The sequence below is a fragment of the Topomyia yanbarensis genome, chromosome 3, assembly GCF_030247195.1.
Source record: "Topomyia yanbarensis strain Yona2022 chromosome 3, ASM3024719v1, whole genome shotgun sequence".
NCBI classification, from domain to species: Eukaryota; Metazoa; Arthropoda; class Insecta; order Diptera; family Culicidae; genus Topomyia; species Topomyia yanbarensis.
The window spans coordinates 97,583,945-97,605,846 of record NC_080672.1 but is presented as its reverse complement, the minus strand read 5'-3'; the positions used below and the strand labels follow the sequence as shown (position 1 = coordinate 97,605,846).

Sequence of the window (21,902 nt, the reverse complement as noted above, 5' to 3'; positions counted from 1 at the left end):
ATAAGAATTGTTTGAAAAAATAACAATAAATTCATAAGTGTTGCTGGTTTCATGCTTTTTCTAATCAAATATCAAATTTGACAGTACCAGTTACCTGAGTCACTGAGGGGTAGTCATATTTGCGATACACTTTTGAAATACCAGTGTCTAGTCGTGTCGTTGACTCCCCTATAGCGTCAATGATTTGCTGTACAGCGAGTAACGGTTTCGGGAGAGCAATTACCGCCGAGAAACTCTTCGCCAGAGTAGGCAAGACTCACCCGGGACTAGTTGAGTTAACCGCGATAAAGCACCGGATATGGGTCGTCAGGGTGCCTGCAAACCGGACGCCAGGCTCCGCCCAGGATCAGCGGACCGACCACGGCACCCTACCGGTTGACCCAAGAGAAAGCGAAAACCAAGAAGACTTGGATCGGGAGAACTTCTTTCGTATCCGTTGGCATAAGCTAAATTCGCCGCCGTGGACTAGACTGACTAGAACGCGACGGGACACCACTAGTCGCGGGTCGTCGGGGCACCGGACACCCTACTTCACCGGAATCGCCGGACTGACCTTGACATCTGGTTGGTTGGCTGTTTCGGGAGAACTTCTCTCGCCGGGGAATTCTCCGTTGGAGTATGCTAGGTCCATTGCCGGGGACTAAATAGAGTTGTTTGGGCACAAGTCGGGATCTCAACGAGTAAGTGGTGCTGAATGGTACGTGAAGGGAGTTACGTTGTCGAATGGCACAAGGAAGCCGAAGGGCTCGGTAAATTAGACAATCTGAAGTTTGCCGTCCAAATTGTCTTCGTAGGGAAAGAGCACTAACACTCGACCCAAAGCTAACTTTCTGACTGCCATGCAGAAACTGCTAGTCTGTTTGGATGATCGAGAACTGGTGGTGTGTCGAGGAGTGGTGCTGTAACCCTACTAAGAAGTTGGATTCGAGTGGATGATTCACAAGTAGCATTTCTGGTTTTATAGCACACTACAAGTTCATTCTAAGTTTTAAAAAGGACTTCAGGAGTGCAATAAAACCTCAATTGTTGCTAGGGTATGCACATAAATAAACCCTCCCCGAAGTAAGGCCGTATGGTAGTGCCGGGGAGGAATCAGGTTCTGGGCAAGAGTAGTGGTTTTAGCGGGTCGGGTGGCAGCCCAAACCCGTTCCTTGAGATGTTGAGGTTTGTACATTTTTTCCTGCTTACTCAGGGCTGTTTTTGAAAAAAAAAATTCAGCACCATTAGAGAAAAACTCAGACTTTTACCGATCTTGACGAACTGAGTAAAATGGGATAAGGCACGAGCGGGATTAGATTAACGATTTTCAGAGTGATTGCATAAACTATCTATATGAGAAGGGCGCTTTTATTTTTTCCCGATAGATTTTAACAGCAGTCAGCGTTGCGAACTGTCTCAGTTCAGCCTCGAACAAACAAACACGTAAGTATAGATTTTCTTTCGAAAGTACAAGCAAGTGTTTGGTCAAAGAGTTTTATCATTTTTATTTATAAATTGGCATCCATCCACTTATAGTTTCTCCTGCAAACCGTTAGCTTACACCAACAGAGTTGTTTTACTTGGTTTCTGTTCGTGTTTCACGTGCCTTGCGTAGCTTAATGTGAATGCACCTACCGAAATCCATGTTTTTGTTTGTTTTGTGTACACTGTACATCCCGTTTTATAATCTTTAGTACAAAACTTTCAGTCTCTACCGCACCGAGAAAGAAAGAAGTTCAATATACACAAGTGCTGTATCCTGGTCAGGTTCTAGGTTTGTACTCGACATGTTTATATTGCCAACTCACGGTTGATTGGTGGATCCGGCTAAATTCCACATTTACCTGGGACTGTTGTCGAGCAAACAATACAACCTAACGTCACCGTTTCATTATTATACAAAACAAGGGAAGCTGAAAACTGAATGGAGAATGTTGACGTTTAGAGTCTTTTGACTCAGATCGACTCGTAAAATTTATTCCTTGATAACAAAAAGAAAATGATTTGTTGCGAAATACTAACCATCAATCAATAACAAATTTACAGGTTGATAAGGTTGTTCACCTAAGTCCTTATTATTTGCAATAATTAATTTATACTCGCTATCTCATGTTTCGTAGTTTCTTTCTCATCTTATTCATTTTGTCTCTTCAGCATTTTCAATATACTTACATTTAGTACAGGGTGTCTACTAACTTTATTTTCTATACACTATTTTTCCTACTCTCCACATTTTCTTTCTCTTTTTCATAAAAATAGAAAATCGTAGATTCCACTGTTTTTAAGTCTATTGTTTCTTCCTCCCTCTAAGAAAAAAATGACAAGGAAACGGAATCTAGCATCCATCCCAATTGAACAGGATCCAGCTGCGATGCCTGTTCCGTCTAGTGCTGCATTTGTTCAAATTCTCAGTCAAACAGAGCTAAATTTTGTTGCTGGTAGCTTTAGTGCTAAGGAAGGTGGCGAGGGCAAGACAACCTTCCCGAAACGATTTTAGACATCCTCATCATCAACAGTATCATTATCATCTTCCGCCAGCGGCACTTTATTGTCAGCGGTACTTCGGTAGCTGAACCATGGACAAAGGCATCCATCCGTCACACAATGTAGCACAAATGCGCATTCCTTTACTTAGCCTAATTCGGCGCCACTACCACCGACGCCGGGTGGAACGGATCCCATTCGGACGGCAGTCCCTGATCCGCAGGATGGTTTGAGTAGGGTAGGCGGTTTTCCCGGTGGTAAATTGGCGGCTGATTCTTGCTGTTCGCGTAGTTGCCTTCGTCGTTTCTTGCTCCAAAGCTCGTGACAATCCTGCCAAGTTGGTAGCTTCGGCGGTGGTAGCCTGGAAAGAAGGAAAAATTGTTGAGTTTAGTTTAGAGGAGAAATAAACGAGTACACAGTGGGTAAAAAGTGACCCAGAGGCACCAAATTAGACACCGCGGGATTCCTATCATAGCTTGTATATAAAAAGTTGCGGAGTTGGTTTAGAAATAAAACGCAACTGGTTTAGTCCACTGCACACATTTGTGGTTGGAGTTACGGCGGTTTGAGTACCCGGAGTATTCCTGGTATTAGGGTAAAGTAAACTGCCTAATATTCGACTTAGTCCATCTTCATTTCAGTTTCTAGGTGTTGACAATCATGATAGGATAAAATTTTTATTCGAGAATTCTATTTACGGTATTTAGGGGTGTGTGGTAATAGGATATTGTAGCGTATTTGGGTATGAAGCATTAGAAGTATTTGATGTCCTCCCACACACCAATTGATTCTGGGTTGTCCTTTTTGGCCACTAAATACGGATCCAAAGCAACTTCTGAGAACCTTTTAGCAGGGTCACAAATTCCGCTTCTGTGGATGATTCCATCACCATGCTCTATTAGAAATCCGGTGTTGAACTGTCGTCGAAGCATTCTAACCTTCTTCTCATGAGCCCAGAGGTAAGCGGAGGTTCTTGGTGACTTCTCAGATACTTAAGAACGCGTTTGGTCTACACGTCAAATCACGATTGGTTGAGTTTAGCGTTTTTTTAAAGAGCATTAAAAAACTTTCAAAAAAGCCTTGAGACAGGAAAAAATGCGCGGAAACCCAAACGTCTCAGGGAACGGGTTTGGCCTTGCCATCACCCGACCCGCTAAAAACACTGCTCTTGGCCTGAACCTGATTCCTGCCCTGCACTATCTTATGCTTTACCCACTCTATTTCAACTATTAAGTAGTTAGTTTTTTTCACTAGAGTTACAGCACCACTCCTCGACACACCACTAACCATATAGACCATGGCAGTCCGAGGGCTAGCTGTGGGTTGCGACTTAGTGCTCTTCCCCTACGAAGACGTTCTGGGCGTAAACTTAAGATTGTCTAATTTACCAAGCCTTTCAGCTCCCTTGTGCCATTCAGCACCGCAACTCCCTTCTCGTATCATTCAGCACCACTTACTCGTTGAGCTCCCGACTTGTTCGCGAACTACTCGGTCTAGTTTCCGACGATGAACCTAGCCTACTCCGACAGAGAATTCCCCGGCGGGAGAAGTTCTCCCGAAACCGAGCCAACCAGCCAGGTGTCAAGGTCAGTTCGGCAATTCCAGTTCGCTGGTACCCCGACGACCCGCTGTCTCATCGCGGTCTACTCAGTCTGGTCCCCGTCGGTGAATCTAGCTTACGCCAACGCAGAGTTCCCCGCGGAAGTTCTCCCGATACCGAATCTTTTTTGGTTTAAGCACCACAATTTCTTGAGCCCTTTGGCTCGCTGTCCGGTACCATTTAGCATCGCAACTCCTTTGAGCCCTTTGGTTCCCCTCTCGCTCCATTTCACTCCATTTCCCCAATGAGCCATTCAGCTCCCGCCCTTACTTGTTTGCGAACTACTTGATCTAGTCCCCGACAATGGATCTAGCCTACTCCGACGGAGAGTTCCACGACGAGATTTTTGCGAAACCGAGCGGTAGATTTCTCCCGATACCGATGTTCGTTTCAGTGAGCTATCGCCGCTTCGTCCCGATCTACTCAGTCTAGTCCCCAGCGGTGGACCTAGCCTACTCAAAGGACCAGCCAGTAGGTGCTGAGGTCCATCCAACGATTCCGGGTGGAGCGTAGCTTCCGGTTCACTGCTAGCTCTTCGACGCGGTCTACTCAGTCTAATCCCCAGCGGTGCATCTAGTCTAATCACGAGTTACCCGGTAGGGTGTCGAGGTCGGTCCGGCGATTCCGGTGAAGCCGGACGTCAGGTACATTGGCGTCCGATGATCCAAACCCGGTGCTACGTCGCGTATTACTCAATTTGTCCCGGCGGTGGACCTAGTCTACAAAATCGGAGAGATCCCCGGAGGAATTTCTCTCGAAACCCGATTTGTGCCTCCATAGCGACTTTCTAGCCAATTGCGCTACTTTGTTGGTCCCTTCGCCACTTCCTCTGTAGCTCGAAGAGTATGCTCCTAACCACTCTGTTGACAGCGTCCCAGGTATGCTCGTTGTGGCGCATCTTTTCAAAAATATTGTCAATTATCACGCCAGGTATACCCCTACGAACTTCTTCGAACCTAGGGCGATGCAAGTACTTCCGGAAGCATCCGTGCCCAGACAAAAACAGCTTCAAATAGAAGTTCACCTCTCCATGCTTCCAATGCACCCAAGCCGACACATTTGGGATGAGTCGTTGGGTCCACCCTTCCTTTCACCACGTTGTCCTACTCTTGCTGCCATTTGCCAACGAGTTCGCTCGGACCAGTCTCCTTGCATTATGTGCATTTCTCCGCTGGTAGCATTCCACGTCCTCAGCCAGAGTGATCATCCCGGCGATAACGCATACTGCCTCCGACGATATTGTTCTGTAAGTACTCGCGACTCAGCTTTTCATGGTTCCGCTTGGTTGTTCAAGCTCAACCGGTCGTCGATTATCACTCCCAATTGCTTGAATGCAATCACGTGCCCTCCGACGTCGATCTGCATCCGCTGAACCGCATTGCAGTTGCTCTCTACAACACCTCCGTCCTGTGATGAGCTATTTGCAGCTTGATGCATTCATCCAGCTCTCGATCGCGTCTATTGTCTCCGTCACCGACACCTCCACTTTTTCAAGTGTCTTACCTATCACCGTTAATGACACGACGTCCGCGAAACCACGATTTTCTCTTTCCTGTGCAGCCGCAGTGTTAAGACCCCATCGTACATCCCGTTCCAAAGAGTTGGACCAAGAATGGAGCCCTGGGGAACGCCTTCACTCTGCTCTGGAAGTATCTCTTCGAGATCTGCTATAGATAGTCGGGAAACCTAATTCTGTGCAGCGCTGCAGCGATGGCTTCCCAGCTGTCGCTGTTAAATGCATTATTCACATCTATCGTGACTACAATGCAGTATCGATCTCCTCTTCGCTTCTGTTTAAATACCTTCTCAGCACTCTCGACCACTGTCTGAATTGCATCAACTGTCGATGCTCCTTGGCGAAATGCGAACTGCATCTTGGACAGTCCGCACTCACCTTCCGTGAATTTCGTTAACTTGTTGAGAATGATCCTTTCCAGGAGTTTTCCGAGTGTATCCAGCAGACATATAGGCCTGTACGAGGCCGGATCGCCAGATAGCTTCGATGGCTTTGGTAGTAACACCAGCTTCTGGACTAGATGGCGTTCCCTCGATTTTTGTCAATTTCTAGTTCCCCGGGCCCAGATGGCGTTCCCTCGATTTTTGTCAAAAAGTGCATCAGCGGGCTTCTTGAACCACTTCGGCGAGTCTTTGTGCTATCACTCAATACTGGAACATTCCCTTCCTGCTGGAAAGCAGCGCACATGTTTCCAGTTCACAAAAAAGGAAACAAATCGAACATTGACAATTACCGGGGAATCTCGTGTTTAAGTGCAGTATCAAAACTATTCGAGCTGGTTGTGTTAGACCCTCTTTTCTTTCACTGCAAACATTACATTGCAGACGATCAACACGGCTTTATGCCTAAACGATCGACAACGACTAACCTGCTCTTGTTCACAACATATGTACTCGAGGGATTCGCTGACGGATTGCAAACCGATGCTATTTACATGGATTTATCTGCGGCCTTCGACAAAATCAATCATGATATCGCAATAGCGAAGCTGGACAAACTCGGTATTCATGGACAACTACTGCGCTGGTTTGGTTCCTACCCCGATGGAAGGCAACTCCAAATCAGCATTAAGGACAGTCTATCTGCACCATTCTTCGCTACATCCGGCATCCCACAAGGAAGCCATCTCGGTCCAGTGATATTCCTCCTCCTTTAATGACGTCAACATCAAATTACAAGGACCCCGCCTTTCTTTTGCCGACATGAAAATTTTTCAGCAAATACGGGATAAAACCGATGCCGAGCTTCTTCAGAGGGAACTGGACAGCTTTAGTACGTGGTGTGATCTAAACAGAATGGTTTTAAACCCGAGCAAATGCTCAATCGTTACGTTCACGCGGAAACGCCATCCGATTCAGTTTAACTACCATCTCTTCGACTCGAGTATTCCAAGACACTCTAACGTCAAGAATCTCGGAGTCATCATGGATTCGGCACTAACGTTCAAACCACATACATCATCCATTGTGGATAAGGCTTCAAGACAGCTAGGGTTCATTTTCCGAATAGCGAAAAACTTTAAGGACGTATACTGTTTAAAATCTCTCTATTGCGCGCTGGTTCGCTCAACACTGGAATATTGTTCTGCTGTTTGGAACCCTTACTACCAGAACGGTGTCGACAGAATCGAGGCCGTCCAACGCCGGTTCATACGCTTTGCACTCCGACATCTTCCTTGGCAAAACAGATTTCAGCTGCCGAGCTACGAAAACCGTTGTCAGTTAATACAGCTCGATACTCTAAGCATCCGGAGGGACTGCTCTCGTGCCCTGTTGGTCTCGGACTTACTGTCTGCCAGGGTGGATTGCCCTACAATCCTCGGACGCCTCGATCTTCAAGCTCGCGTTCCAGCTCTGCGCAATAACTCTCTTCTGCGAGTCCTGTTCAGGAGAACTAACTATGGGCGCCAGAGCGCTGTTACCGGACTCCAGCGTGTGTTTAACAGTTTGGCGACGGCGTTTGACTTCAACCTGACAAGGAATTCGATAAAAACTAAAATATTGCGTATTCTGAAATGTAATTAGTTTAAGTAACCATCATTGGGGCCAAGGGTTGGCGACGGTACAACAAATAAACAAATAGTCGCTCGTTTGGACCATCTCATCCTCGCCCAACATCAGTTCGTCGTCATCCTGATCGAGCATCTTCCACTACCGAGTCCTACTCGTCGACGTCTTCTGCTTCATGTTCCGTGCATGTTGGCTTTTCCGAACTGACTCGAAATTAATGATGCATGTGTCGTTGGCGGCTTCGATCTGTTCGCCGGCCTTATCTGGCACACCTTCCACAAACTTAGCGTCTTTGCTAATGCACCAATAGTTCACAGTCTAAGAATACGAAAAAACGATATCCTACACTTGACACGCCAGATTTGCCTGCTGCCTGAGTTTGAAATTTTACTTGTAGATAGGATATGGGAGCCCAAAGGCATTTCTTCTTTCACCAAAATCGTACCAATTACGCAGTGGATTACTACGTACAGTCGTTCAATCCTGACTTTTAGAAGCTCGGTCGGGATACCGTCCATTACAAAGGATCTACCGTTTTCAACTCTCGAATAGCCCGTCTAGTGTGTGTGAATCCACAGCTTGTCCATCATCCTCGATCCTCATTCGCAGCATATATGTAAATGGACAGTGGATTCATTTTTTCATTTATTTAGTTCAACATCAATTTCATGATAACACTGAATCAACAATTTGCCTCCACAATACTCGATTTGTAGCTGCAGCTCTCCAACATCGGTTACGCCCAACACTCGCCAAATCACGTTCCAGCTGGTCCGCCCATCGTGCTCTCTGCGTTCCTCGCCTTCTTGTACCAACCGGATCATTAGCGAACACCATCTTTGCAGGATTGTTGTCTGGCATTCTTGCAACATGCCCTGTCCATCGTATCCTACCAGCTTTGGCTACCTTTTGGATACAGGGTTCGCCATAGAGTGCAGCGAGCTCTTGGTTCATCCTTCGCCGCCACACACTGTTCGCCTGCACACCGACGAAGATCGTCCACTGTCGCTCGAAAACTCCGAGCGCTTGCAGGTCCTCCTCGAGCATGGTCCAAGTCTCGTGCCCGTAGAGAACCACCGGTCTTATAAGCGTTTTGTACATGGTGCATTTGGTGCGGGAGTGAATCTTTCTTGACCGCAGTTTCTTCTGGAGCCCATAGTAGGCCCGACTTCCACTGATGATGCATCTTCGGATTTCACGGCTTACGTTATTGTCAGCCGTTTTCGGTTTCGCCTACCAGCATATACTCTGTTTTTGACACATTTACTACCAGTACGACCTTCGCTGCTTCGCGTTTCAGGCGGGTGTACAGTAGAGTGACAGGAAAAAAATGACACCTATCGGCCCATCCCTGAGTCGATTCCGGGTCCCACTAGGAGTGCTTGTACCAAATTTGAAGCAAATCGAACAAGTCTAGCTACCGGACCAACGTACCTGAAGTTTGTATGGGATTTTTCGACAATTTACATGGAGAAAACCGACTTGGTCGCATTTTCGCCGCTAGGTGGCACTGTATGCATCGTATTATCACTGTAAGTGAAAATAAGAAAGATAATTTAATTGTCTACAACTTTGTCGAAGACTGCTAGTAAATTCGGCTTTCTTAAAAGAAGTTATTAAACTTTTAACGAAGTGATGTCTGAGTCAGTTTTGCATGGGGCCTAGCAGTGCATGGTTGTGTATCAGTACTCGATTCCCACGAACTATACATTTTTGTGAAATAATGGTTAGGTTTAGCTCAATAGTATGTTCAGAAGAATTATAGCACCTAATACGAGTTATGTTTTGCTTAGAAAAATTTAGTTCCACCTGTGACCGCATAGAGGGCGCCAAATTGGCCGGATTTCGTGAAGATCGGGCCCCGGCTGTTGAGCCTGGCTCGTCGCATCACACCTTCCAGAGCGATGTTGTCTATTATTACACGAGAGTCCATCACCTTGTCTCAGTCCCCGTCGAGATTCGAATTCACCCGGAATCCTTAAACTGTTTTGTACACCGTCCATTGTTGCTTTGATCAGTCGAGTCAGCTTCCCGGGAAAGCTGTTTTCGTCCATGATTTTCCATAGCTCTACGCGGTCGATACTGTAGTATGCCGCCTTGAAGTCGATGAACAGGTGATGCGTTGGGACCTGGTATTCACGGCATTTCTGGAGGATTTGCCGTACGGTGAAGATCTGGTCGGTTGTCGACCGGCCAACGATGAAGCCGGCTTGATAACTTCCCACGAACTCATTTACTTTAGGTGATAGACGACGGAAGATGATCTGGGATTGCACTTTGTAGGCGGCATTCAAAATGATGATCGCTCGGAAGTTCTCACACTCCAAATGGTAGCCTTTCTTGTGAATGGGGTAGATCACCCCTTCTTTCCACTCCTTCGGTAGCTGTTCGGTTTCCCAAATTATGACTACTAACCGGTGCAGACAAGTGGCCAACTTTTTCGGGCCCAACTTGATGAGTTCTGCTCCGATACCATCTTTGCCAGCTGCTTTGTTGTTCTTGAGCTGTTGGATGGCATCTGCATTGTGCGTGCACGCTTTCGTGATTCTTGATCATTATTGTGAGCCGACTAGTGGAGTTTGGAAATCACTATAACTTCAAAGTACTTGCCCCTATCCTCACGCAGCAACACAAAGTCAAAGAACTGGAAAAGATAAGCATCGCTTGTTATGCGAACTGTTTTTTTGTTTGAAATAACCGATAATCCAACTGGTCGATACCATGTTCGATAATATTTGATAACTATCAGTTAACCCGCAAGTTGGAAATACAAATTCGTTGAATTTCCTTAAGGGGCCATGCATAAATGACGTAGCATTTTAGGGGGTAGGGGGGTTATACCTAATTTGTGACGAAGTGTGACGTGGGGGAGGGTAGGGTCATAAGTTGTGCGACGTAGCATTAAGTTTAAATTTTTTTAAGAGTAGAGAAAACTATTTAATGTTCCCTCACTCCCAAGAGACATAAATTTAAATTCACACAAGCTACTTTTCACGTGGTTTTTGATGTGGTGAATTTTACGATTCCCGGAATTACAAGCTCACAAAAAAAATACGAAATATTTTGTATGCGGAGTTAACTTACTACATTAGTTAGCTTATGTTACTAACTAGTAGACTTAGTTTGCTAGCTGAATTAAATTTGCTTTTCGGATTCAACCAAACAAAATTTAGTAATTTAGATGAACGTATGCTTCTTAGAATCATTGACAGCTGCAGGATTTTTAACTGAGAGAACTTCTCTTCATGCTCCATGACATATAAAATTCAAAACAGAACTATAAACACTATATTTGTCATGAAATGGGCTTATTTTGCACGCAATTTGCTGTTATAATGAAAATGTTGATAAAAGCCGTCAAACATGTTGTAAGGACATGTATTTAAAAGAATTGAAAAACATATGTATTTTTTTCATTCCCCGGCCGCGTTGCGCAAGGATGGGGGAGGGGGGGTGTAAGGAAATGCTACGTTATTTACAAGGGGGAGGTTTGAGTTTTGTGACCAAATGCTACGAGGGGGGAGGGAGGGGTCGAAAATCGTCGGAAAAAAGCTACGCCATTTGTGTACGGCCCCTAAGAAGCCGTTGGCAATCAGGTTGCATAGCGAAGATGACTTAACGTCATTTTGGGGATAACCTCAAAGACTCAAATTTCTTATCTCCGGCAGTACTGCCGTTCTACGCATATTTATCCCTTGTATATAGGGAATCCCAGAGAACATGGGACAAATATGCTTATAACGGCAGAGTATCACTCAACGAAAATAATGATCCTACACCACTTCTGTGTCAGGGTAGGAACACATCTAGATTGGTCTTTGAGTATTATCTCGGTCGTACCTGACCAGGATTGAATTTTGAAGTTGTGACTATACCGGTACCCATTCTAAAGTGTCAATTTGAAAAACTTAAATACGATACTCACTGATCGGGTACAATGTTCTTCAGCCAGGCTGAATTGAGTGCCGCCTCGGCCGTTATTCGCTTATCCGGATCCAATTCCAACATCTTATCCAGCAGGTCCAGGCAGGATGCCGGCAAAAATACGAAGTCCTCCCGAATTTTCCGCCGGTACTGCTTTTTGGCTTTCAGCGTATGAAACAGCGGTAGCTTAATGACATTTGGCCATACGGCCGGTGTCGGTGTGCCGCAAAGTCGGGCAATCATTTCCAGCTGAGCAGGTTCCTGATTGGCTTGGAAGAGCGGTTTTTTGAGAAATAGCTCTCCTAGAATACAACCGCAACTCCACACGTCGATTGCGGTACCGTATCGTTCCTCGCCCAGCAGCAACTCTGGGGGCCGATACCACAGCGTGATCACTTTGTTGGTGTATGGTCGCTCTCGATTATCGGCATTGTAAAGTCGTGCTAAACCGAAATCTGCCAACTTCACCTCACCCCTGCAAAAAAAATTTAAACGTGAAAGTTAACCAACAGTTTCATAGTCATTCATTCTATCTGCGACACTTACTTATTGTTCATCAGAATATTGGAACACTTTATGTCTCGGTGCAGAAAATTCTTCTTGTGGCAGTAATTCAGTCCATCCAGCAGTTGCCGCATGATGCTTGCATTGTTCTGCTCGTTAAACTCCACCATCCCGGATTCCAGCAGTCCCATCAGATCGTGATCCATGTACTCGAACACCAGATAAAAAGATCCCTTGTCTATGCGAAACTCTAGAGCATCTTGCTTATCGGTAACAATCTCACGCAGGTTAACAATATTCTTGTGGTTTAACTGGCGAAGAATCTTGATTTCTCGCACAGCCGTGATGGGAAATCCTTCTTTCTCGTGTTCCAACCGAACTTTTTTCAGAGCTACCAGTTCGTTCGTCTCGCGATCTCTTGCTTTGTACACCTAGAAAATAAATCCCGTAACGTAACAAGCTTTGTGTAGCAACGAATTTTGATCTTACCTGTCCGTAGGTTCCTTCGCCGATTTGTTCGATCATATCGAACACATCAACGCATCGTTCCCCCCAATCTTTTCCACCAGACGCAGACATTGGACCGGACATGTTTCTTGAGTACCGCCTGGTCAATATTCGTGGTCGTCCTCTGGGCTTCTTGCTAGACTTTCCATACTTGCTGGATTTCTTTGTCGGCGTGTCCGACAGGGGTGGTGGTGATCCGATGTCATCGTCTCCACTCAGGTCTTCCGAACCAGGAACCATCGGTGGCATAGGTAAATTCAGCAAGCCCTTCTTGACGGACGAACTCGAAGGTGCTGATGACGTGCTCGACGAGGAGGAAGTTTTGTGTTCATTGCTACTTCGCTTGCTACTACTGCTGCTGCTGTTGCTCTTGTGGTGATGATGAGGATGATGGTGGAGATGATGACTATTGTTGCTGTTGAGGTTAGACGTTGTAATAGCTCCCGTCGTCGTGAGGGTCGGAATGGGCATCACCTTCATCTGAGCCCCAGCTACTGGGCTAATTTGCCGTGGGGGGCTAGGCGTCTGTGCACCCACCAATTCGGCTACATTTACCCCCGGTGGCATCGGTAGATTGGTGAGACTTTTTGGTTTAACGAGTACCGCTGGTTTCGGTTCCATTACTGCAGTCGGTGCCGATACGGTCGACTGACTGGCACTTGGATTGACACTTTCGCTGCTTTTACTATTCAATATCACAGGTATTCGTGAGTCTTTGCTTGCACTATCGTCAGACGTGCTGCCTACCGCTACGGACGTATCTACGGTATCTTTGGATGTCGACTCTGGAATTCGGGACAAGCTGTCCGACTGATCCGGCATCGGAATATCCGTTATGCTTACATCTTTCATTCCGTTTGCGTTCGCCGCGCTAGATTCAGCAGCCGTTATCATGCAGTCATTAGACATGCTATTCTCACTTACCACTGTCACATTTGAGGCACCTTCCTGGCCTTCCTTAGCCTCTAGAATCTCCTGCAAAGTTTTCAGTCGCTTATGTTTGTCTTTGATCAGTTCCGCAAAGAAGCTGGTATCGGTGATTTTTTGCTTGATGTCGAATTTTTTCGATACTGACAGATCTGAGGGAGAACGTGACCGACTATCGCTTGAATAACGCCGGTTGCCTGGGGACGAGCGTCGAGGACTTCGCGAATGATGCCTCGATCGAGCACGACTTCGACTTCGATCGGGCGATGAGCTGTTGTAGTAACTCTTGCGAGATCGCGATTTGGCCATTGAAGGTCTTCGACGATGTACGGGAAGCGGAGTGTTACTTCTAAAACGATCAAGTATTTAGATACGGGATAAATAAAGGAGTTAATCAGATACCTTCGGCTTTGTTCACCGCGCCGATCGTGCTGAGTCCAATCCGGTTCCCGCCACGAGTACCGTTTGTCCTTCCGATAGTAATCTTTTTCCGAAGGAGATCTTTCCCTCCGCCTTTTCGAAGGCGGTGGAGTGTAAGGTTTGTGCCTACCATCTGCAATAAAACACCGATTAGTTAGTTGTTGATTACTCATCACACAATACGTTTGTGTTCTTACTTGGACTTGGCGTTCGACGATTCGATGCATGCCTGTTGGATGATGGACTGTGTCGATAGCGGGTTACTGCACGGGGCGTTGGACTGTCGTTGATAGCAATGGGGCTGCAATGCAGCATTTGCTGTTGATGCTGTTGGTAGGAAGTCGAACTCTTTTTCATAGCGACTGGAGGGGTGTGAGGTGATGACGTCGATTGGTACAGCTTCCGGGTGGTGGTAACTATTCGACCCGAATGCGGGCTCCGCCCTCGGGACGAATCCCCATAGGGGCTGTTGATCAAATGACTGGATGGCCGGATGGGAGGGGTTCCTGTAATTGGAGAAGTGAATAAAGTTTTTGTATTTTTTTTGCAATACGAGAGATATGGCATAGTTTTTTACTGCAATAGGAAACTGTGTGCCGAAATTGATTTTTTTAATGTTATGAAATGCTGACTGCGAAGAATTTGGTGTTAGCTATTGAGTAAAAATTTTCGAAGTTATCCTTAGTTGGTAGATTTTAATGATTGAGTGGTACTGACTAAAATTGATTGCAGAGAGAATAATAATATTGGAGTAACGGATCATAGTTCAATATAAAAACCCGATGTTTCGAATGATCTTTACCGGCAGAAGGAAAAAAATGTTAGAAGCGTTAGGCATAGTTCATTCAAGTATTACACACATAAGTTATTGGAACATACGGATAAAAAAAATTCTTATTTGATAAAGAGAACTAGCTGGAGATTCAATCATTTTGGGCGAATATTAACCGACAGACAGTTGCGTTTTTTCTGGATAGCTGTATGCACTTAATGCACTACAAAACTTCAGGAGGGTTGAACTGATGACTCTCAAAAACATATTTTGGGTTAAGTTTGAAAAATAAACATAATGGCGGACGAGAGAACGAATCTTCGTCGATTCTTTCATCGTCAACATGCAGTTTCACCTAAATGTTTTTGTTCAATCGCGAAAATCTGAATATCTACCGTACTCAGTTTTCTTTTTGTAGGCTTTTTTCAAAGACCTTTTTTGAACAATGCGAGAAGCTTTTCGTATGGCTCACTCCAAGTGCCCTAACTCGAGCACTTCTTCAATATTTTGGAACATCTACCAGCTCCGTGCTTGGTTTTAGAAGATTTCATCTCCCACGGAGCTGTACGTGGGTACCTTTTGAATGATAATAGAGCATCTCTTTTTAAATATTGATTGAAGTAGGGGAAAGTGAGGCAATATGAGCACCCTAAGATTGAAGGCAAATATATCTGCAGCAAAACATACAAATAATCCCAAATTTCCCTCTATTGGTAGAATACAACATATTCTTCACATGCAGTTATTATACGTGCTGCAGAAAATTTAAAGTCTTTGAAAATAACAGTTGTTTGTAATTATCGATTTTTGACTTGGTAAAAACCTTGTGGGGAAATATGAGCAATCTTAAGGGGCAATATGGTCATGTCGCAGAAGATTATATTTTATTACAAAATTTAAAATTTATTTCACTTGTAATTAATAACAATCATATTTTCCATTGATTTAGTGATAATTAGTTGCCAATGAAATTCATCTTATAGTTTTTAGCAGCATTTTCGGAACTATTAGATACAAATTTACATTTTGTTTTAATAATATATTTTCGGGTAATTTTCTCGAAAAATATTATTATTCATCGTTCGTAGTAGCTTCGGATATAAAATGTTTACATAGGAATAACTTTTCGAAATTTAATGCATAAACTCATATGAGATTTACGTTGTGCTCATTTTGCCCCATGCTGTAGATCTATTTTCGCAGATTTTTTTTGGAAACTAGAAAGTCTTGTTAAATTATTTTTATGTTTGAAATAGTTAGAAAGACGTTAAATATTCCGAAGATGTATGCATTTTTCAATTACCGCCCAGGTAATAGGTCATGCGAATGCTTATTTCATATAGTTTGATTTTTGTATTTTTTGTGATTTAAGATTTGTTTTATGTCGCAATTGAAATGTTACATCATGTAATGGTGATTGACGGAGTATTCGTGCAAACAAAAACAAATCGAAAATTGTTCATAGATTCTTGGAAAACTGGGGTGCTCAACTCGCCCCACATAGCGATATTGCCTCACTTTCCCCTAATATGAAAGTGAGATCACAGATACTATAGCCACGGTACAGGAGCTTTCTTCGAACGAACAATACGTCTTTCTTGCTGCCTTGATGATCGAGGCGACGGTTCAAGCCCAAACGAGGTGTACCATATGCGGAAAAGTGCGAAGCATATAACGAAGCGTAGGGGTAGAACCACGAAAAACTTAGAGCGTTACATGGGTTTGATCAGCAAATTTAAAAATTTGCTTCGCGCGAAAAAGGCGATTATTTGGGCCGGTAATTGAAATGTAACAAACGAAAGTGACTTTGCAAGGAAGGAATGCTCGGACTCTGTTCCTACACAGAAAAATGTACGCGACGTGTCGCCGTAAAGATTACAAAATAGACTCACCTTTTTCGATGATGGAATTCCCAATTGCACTCCTGTTTTGCGGAATAAATGCTCCTAGGCCAGACAGAATAAAATTCAACTTATTGAAGAGTCTGCCGGACCCTGCAAAGAGACGTTTGTTGAATTTGTGCAATAGGTTTCTTGTGTAGAATAATGTTCCATGCGACACGAGACAAGTGAGAGTGATTGCTAGCCATAGCCCGGGAAAAAAAACCAGCATCCGACCACAATTCGTATCGGTCGATTGCAGTGCTTTCTTCTACCCGAAAATTGATGGAGGAAAGACTCCTCGATAATTGGGTTGAGACGAATGGCTTGTTATTGTGGCCGCATTTTTTTTCGCGAAGGCAAACGGACGAATGATTCCCTTGCGCTCATTTCATCAGAAATTTGACTGGCGTACGTTCGTAAAGAGCAAATGGTATCTGTATTGTTAGACATTACGGGAGCTGACGATTCGATATCAGTTGAGGTTCTCTCGGATAAGCTTCATCAGCACGACCTTTCATCAATTTTGAACGACTATGTCTACAATTTGTTGTCACAAAACACATGAGCTTCTTTCATGGCGATTGGCCAACTTCCCGAATAAACTACTTGAGTCTTCCACAAGACTCATTTAACGGGTAGCATGATCGCCCACATTTTGACATTTAAGAACCTCGCTGTCTGGCTCGATTTAATAGGTTCTTGGAAGATACATTAGGAATCTGATAACTAAATGCCAAAAACAAAGGATTAATTTTATTCGCTCGAAAACTGAATATTGGTGCCAACCGGGAGACCTAATAAGGTTGAATCAAACAACGATATTATCTGTGATGTATTACGGGTGTTTCTGTTTCCGCTCCACCGTGAACATTCATATCATCAAACTGAAACAAATACAGTATCGTTGTTTTCGTATTGCTTTCGTTTACTTGTATTCGACCCGCACGATGAGTTTAGAAAAGCTCCTATATGAGGTTATGAATCCACGGATTATTGAAATTGTTTAAAGACTTCTCGTGTTTTGATCGCAAACCAGATTTATGACAGCGTGCTTCAATCACTTGATGCAAGATACTAATCCTTCTACGTATGGTTCCATTCGTGTCAACCTGCAAGATACTTCTAATTTCACTGTGTTCTTTGACATGTCCGCGTCAAGAAGAGACACGGAACACATAAGTTCGCGGGAGATGCCTAAAATATGTGCAAACAAATATAAACACGTCTACTGAAAGAAAATTTTCTACGCAAACGGATAAGGCATCAAAGGGTCCACAGGGTCAGGTATTTTACACAAAAATATATACTGCCTGTAATCGCATATTTGTCCCATGTTCCATGGGATTCCCTATAGACATGATACTGACTTGCGATTATGGGCAGTATTCATCTCCTTCAAGCTCAATGATCTTGCTCTCGTTTACGTCGTAGAATTAGCTGCAATTCCCCAGCATCATTAACACTCTGTCCATAGACCATTATATCATCTTCACTGGTAGCTTAAGTACAATCAAGGCTCTTCTTTCAATGAAGGTACATAAGCACTCCCTGTATTTTTTTAGGGAATTAATGATCTCAAAGTGCTTTGGCAGGGAAATCATGACACTCAATCATGGTATGGGTTCGTGTTAATTCTTCAATTCCGGGAAACGAGAGTGCTAAAATGGGAACATAGACGATATTTTTCTTGAATAACCTATCGCTTTTTGGGGACCTGGGGCGGTGGCTACATTCCTATGGGCTTACTGAGTGAGAGTAATCTTTGCGCTTGGAGCGAGGGTTACCACGACATCAAGCACGTTGTTTGGTCGTGGAATATCGTGATGTTAGGTCTCTTTTAGAAAATTCTATAGAGACCCGGAAAAAATCACCCAACGTTTAAGTTCGCGTTGTCGATCTATTATTTTTCTTGAAATATCAAATTGTAACTCCCATGGCTTTGAAAAAATTTAGCTAGCACACGTACTGTGTTTATTGATCTATCTGAATGCAAAAAAATTCAGGGTTTTTATGCATTTACGATGGAATGTAGAGCTTCATTGCATTATGAAGGCTAAATAGAATTTTTTATGCAATTCGAAAGTACAGCCAATACAATGGCTTTATGTTTACGGTTACTTGGGTAACTCCCCCCCCCCCCCCAATCGTTGGAATCGGCTGTTGCCGGTAGTCGATTGAATTGCAGTCGAAAAGATCGTCGATACCATTTCTAGTTAAAATACTCGAAAAGCAGAACAACTGATATCGTTCGCTGAGTCCAACGACAAGCTAATCGAAAAAATAATACGAGAACAGAAGAGAAGGTAGAATCTCGAAACTTTTGCAACATGCCGAGTAGGTTTTAATCTTCCATTTGAGATTTTCATTCCTGAAGAGAGACTGTGAGGAAGGAATAGAGGACTGTAGTCCTTACTATAGGTTCTATAAGGCATTAAGCTTTGCATCGTCAGTTTTCAAGCACATTTCGCTTAACTAGGGGCTTGTGAACGAACAAAAGTAGTGTCTCCATTTTTTTGGAACTAGCGTCAATCCGGCACTAGCTAGTTCTGTCACTCAGTTAGAGTCGGATTCTGATGAGACGAAGTCTATAATTTAGTTATAGGTATTGTGTCCTTTCAGGCACATTTATGTCTGACCCAATTTTCTCCTTAATGTAGGAAAATTGGTTTTCATCCTAATTTTTCTCCTTAGGTAGAAATATAGCATAGTGCATCTCGCATTGGCTTGTAAAGCCAAACCAAATGTTTCAATATCATTAGTTCTCATCAGCTTAAAATAAATTCTTTTCCTCGCGAAACATCGCGCTCGACTAGGGATTTGCTCAGAAACACAATTGGTGTCTCCATTTTTGCCTTTCTCCTATAGAAAGGCTATGCAATAGGGTGTCCCAAAATGACATCATGTTAAAAAAGTCATCGGGCTCACTTCTTAAATGAAAGGTTAGGGTATTAGGAGCACTTTTTTCTTCGGAGTGAATTTGCTAAAATGCTCCTTACTGGTGGCGAATTTTGATTTTTTGAAAAATGGACCGATTTTGGGTAAAATTTCAAATGCGTGCCTCTCGAAGTGCTCCTGAACGACCTTAGATTATTTTTAGCATTTTTTTATTTTCTGAATGTCCTAATGGAGAAGTTTGGTTAGTTAGTTTGTACAAATTTTGAATTATAAGAGCGGCAGAGCCATTAAAACTTAGTAAAAAGTGAAATTTTTGTTGTTTTTCAGTAGTTTTTCTTCAAAACTGGGTATCTACAAAATTTTAAAGGTAAAGAAAATACTTTATATAGTTGAGCCGAATACAGGGGCGTAATTTTGCTGAAAAAAGTGTATAGCTGCGGCCAATGGGGCATGAGTTATTTAAGTTTTTGTTAGGTAACCTTTTGACATTTTATGATATTCATCAAAAATAACTCTGTTCTACTAAATAAAACAACTGAAGTATGCTTAGTCCGCATATTATTTTTCAGAAAATAGAAGGAAAATGATGAAAAATGGCATTTTTCGCTTGTCTCTAGTACATCAGAATCGGTTTTTATGAGCATTTGACGATTTTTTTTTAAATTATTTTGTACACTAACAGCCACCTAGCGGGTTTGAAAATCACTAAAATTAAACAAAGATGTTGAGTTAAGGGCAAGTTATGGTGTATATTTGAAGACTGAATTGATTGGCGTATTCACATTTTGTATATAAGGTCTAATTTCCATGTTAGGAACTTTAAAGTGGAGAAAAATGCCGAAGAGTGAGGTGAGTGTTGAAAAACTGAAATTTATTGTCACAGATCACATAATTCCGAAATAGTCGAATTTGGGGCAAATATCCTCGAAAACGTTTTACAACAGAATACAGCGCATCTTCTGACACAATTATTTTGTTGAAGATGCCTCCTAGAAGTAATTATGGAGAATTAACTTTTCAAAAAATAATTAGAGACTTGGCGTCATTAGCAAAGTTATCATTATTTTTATAATTTAAGTTACAAAAAAAAATCATCAGATGCTCATTAAACCTCGTCTTGGCATACTAAAGACGTACAAAAAACGTCATTTTTCATCATTTTCCTTCTATTTTCCGAAAAACAATTTGTGGTCAAAGCACATTTGAACTGATTTATTTTTTTGGAACAGCATTATTTTTGATGAATTGCTAAAAATGTCAAAGGTTGTCTAACAAAAATTTAAATAACTCATACCCCATTAACCGTAGCTATACACTTTCTTCGGCAAAATTACGACCCTGTATTTGGTTCAACTATATAAGGTATTCTCTTTACTTTTAAAATTTTGTAGATACCCAGTTTTGAAGAAAAAATACTGAAAAACACCAAAAATTTCACTTTTTACTACGTTTTAATGGCTCTGCCGCTCTTATAATTCAAGATTTGTACAAACTAACTAACCAAACTTCTCCATTTGGATCTTCAGAAAAATAAAAAAATGCTGAAAAAATCTAAGACAGCTCGGGACCACTTCAACAGGCATAAATTTGAAATTTTATCCAAAATCGACCCATTTTTCAAAAAATCAAAATTCGCCACTAGTAGGATGCGTTTTATCAGATTCACTCCGAAGAAGAAAGTTGTTCTCATACCCTAACCTTTCATTTAAGGCCCCCGTCGGGCAATCCGCCATTTTTCGTGTTTTTTTGCGGTTTTTTATTTTATTTTCAAAGAAAATGACAAAATATGGAAAAAAGAAAAAAATCACGACCTAGATAATTGTTTTTACTATGAATTGGCCGAAATGGAAAATTCAAAATTTTCCAACTCGGAAAACTGTGTGCTTTTTCCGGTTGAAAAAGCACACAGTTTTTGCAATCATGTGTTTAAAATTTTGATTTTTCCAATACAACATAGCTAAACAATTTTTCTAGGACGTGATTTTCTCCGATTTTCCATATTTTCCGCTTTTCATTGAAAAATTTCCATTTTACTAGAAGCAGTTTTTCCACCCGCACAGACACAACTAAAGTAAAATTTGTATGTATAGGTGCGCAAAAGTGGAGCAATATTTTCAACCTGCTGTTTCTTCGATATTTCCTACAAAACTACCCAAGTGTTGCATATGTACGGATTCGTTAGAAACCAAGGAATCTGATGGTACAAAGAAAAAATCGTTTTGGAAAACTTCATAACAGCGTTTTTCAATTTTCCTCGCGATACGCAGTGTACCGTCGCACGCGAAATAGCGTGGAAAAATACGAAAAGAAAAACAAGTGTACTAAAAGTTATCCTTGGGTTGATGCAGATGGCGTGCTACGAAAGCTCGAAATATCGAAAGCTTTTAGCACAACTGTTTTGAGTAATTCTGAATGTAGAAATAGTTGAAAATGATTTGAAATAAATTTCTTCATTGAAACTTGATGATTTTCGATTCTCTTG

General features: G+C 42.7%; 1 protein-coding gene across 4 annotated transcripts in view; it reads right to left on the bottom strand.

Annotated features, from left to right (window-relative positions):
• Positions 1-1,459: 1,459 nt before the first annotated feature.
• Positions 1,460-21,902, bottom strand: part of LOC131693715 (cyclin-dependent kinase 12) — a 72,954-nt gene continuing 52,511 nt past the window's right edge. For 3 of the 4 annotated variants that reach the window (XM_058981793.1, XM_058981795.1, XM_058981796.1), the window contains 7 exons: positions 16,535-16,636; positions 14,068-14,376; positions 13,853-14,003; positions 12,506-13,799; positions 12,059-12,447; positions 11,514-11,987; positions 1,460-2,824 (listed from right to left, as the gene is read on the bottom strand). In XM_058981793.1, coding sequence (XP_058837776.1) covers positions 2,611-2,824; positions 11,514-11,987; positions 12,059-12,447; positions 12,506-13,799; positions 13,853-14,003; positions 14,068-14,376; positions 16,535-16,636 — 2,933 coding nt within the window. In that variant the 3' untranslated portion in view covers positions 1,460-2,610. The remainder of the gene's footprint in view (positions 2,825-11,513; positions 11,988-12,058; positions 12,448-12,505; positions 13,800-13,852; positions 14,004-14,067; positions 14,377-16,534; positions 16,637-21,902) is intronic. The other variant, XM_058981794.1, reaches the window with a different exon arrangement.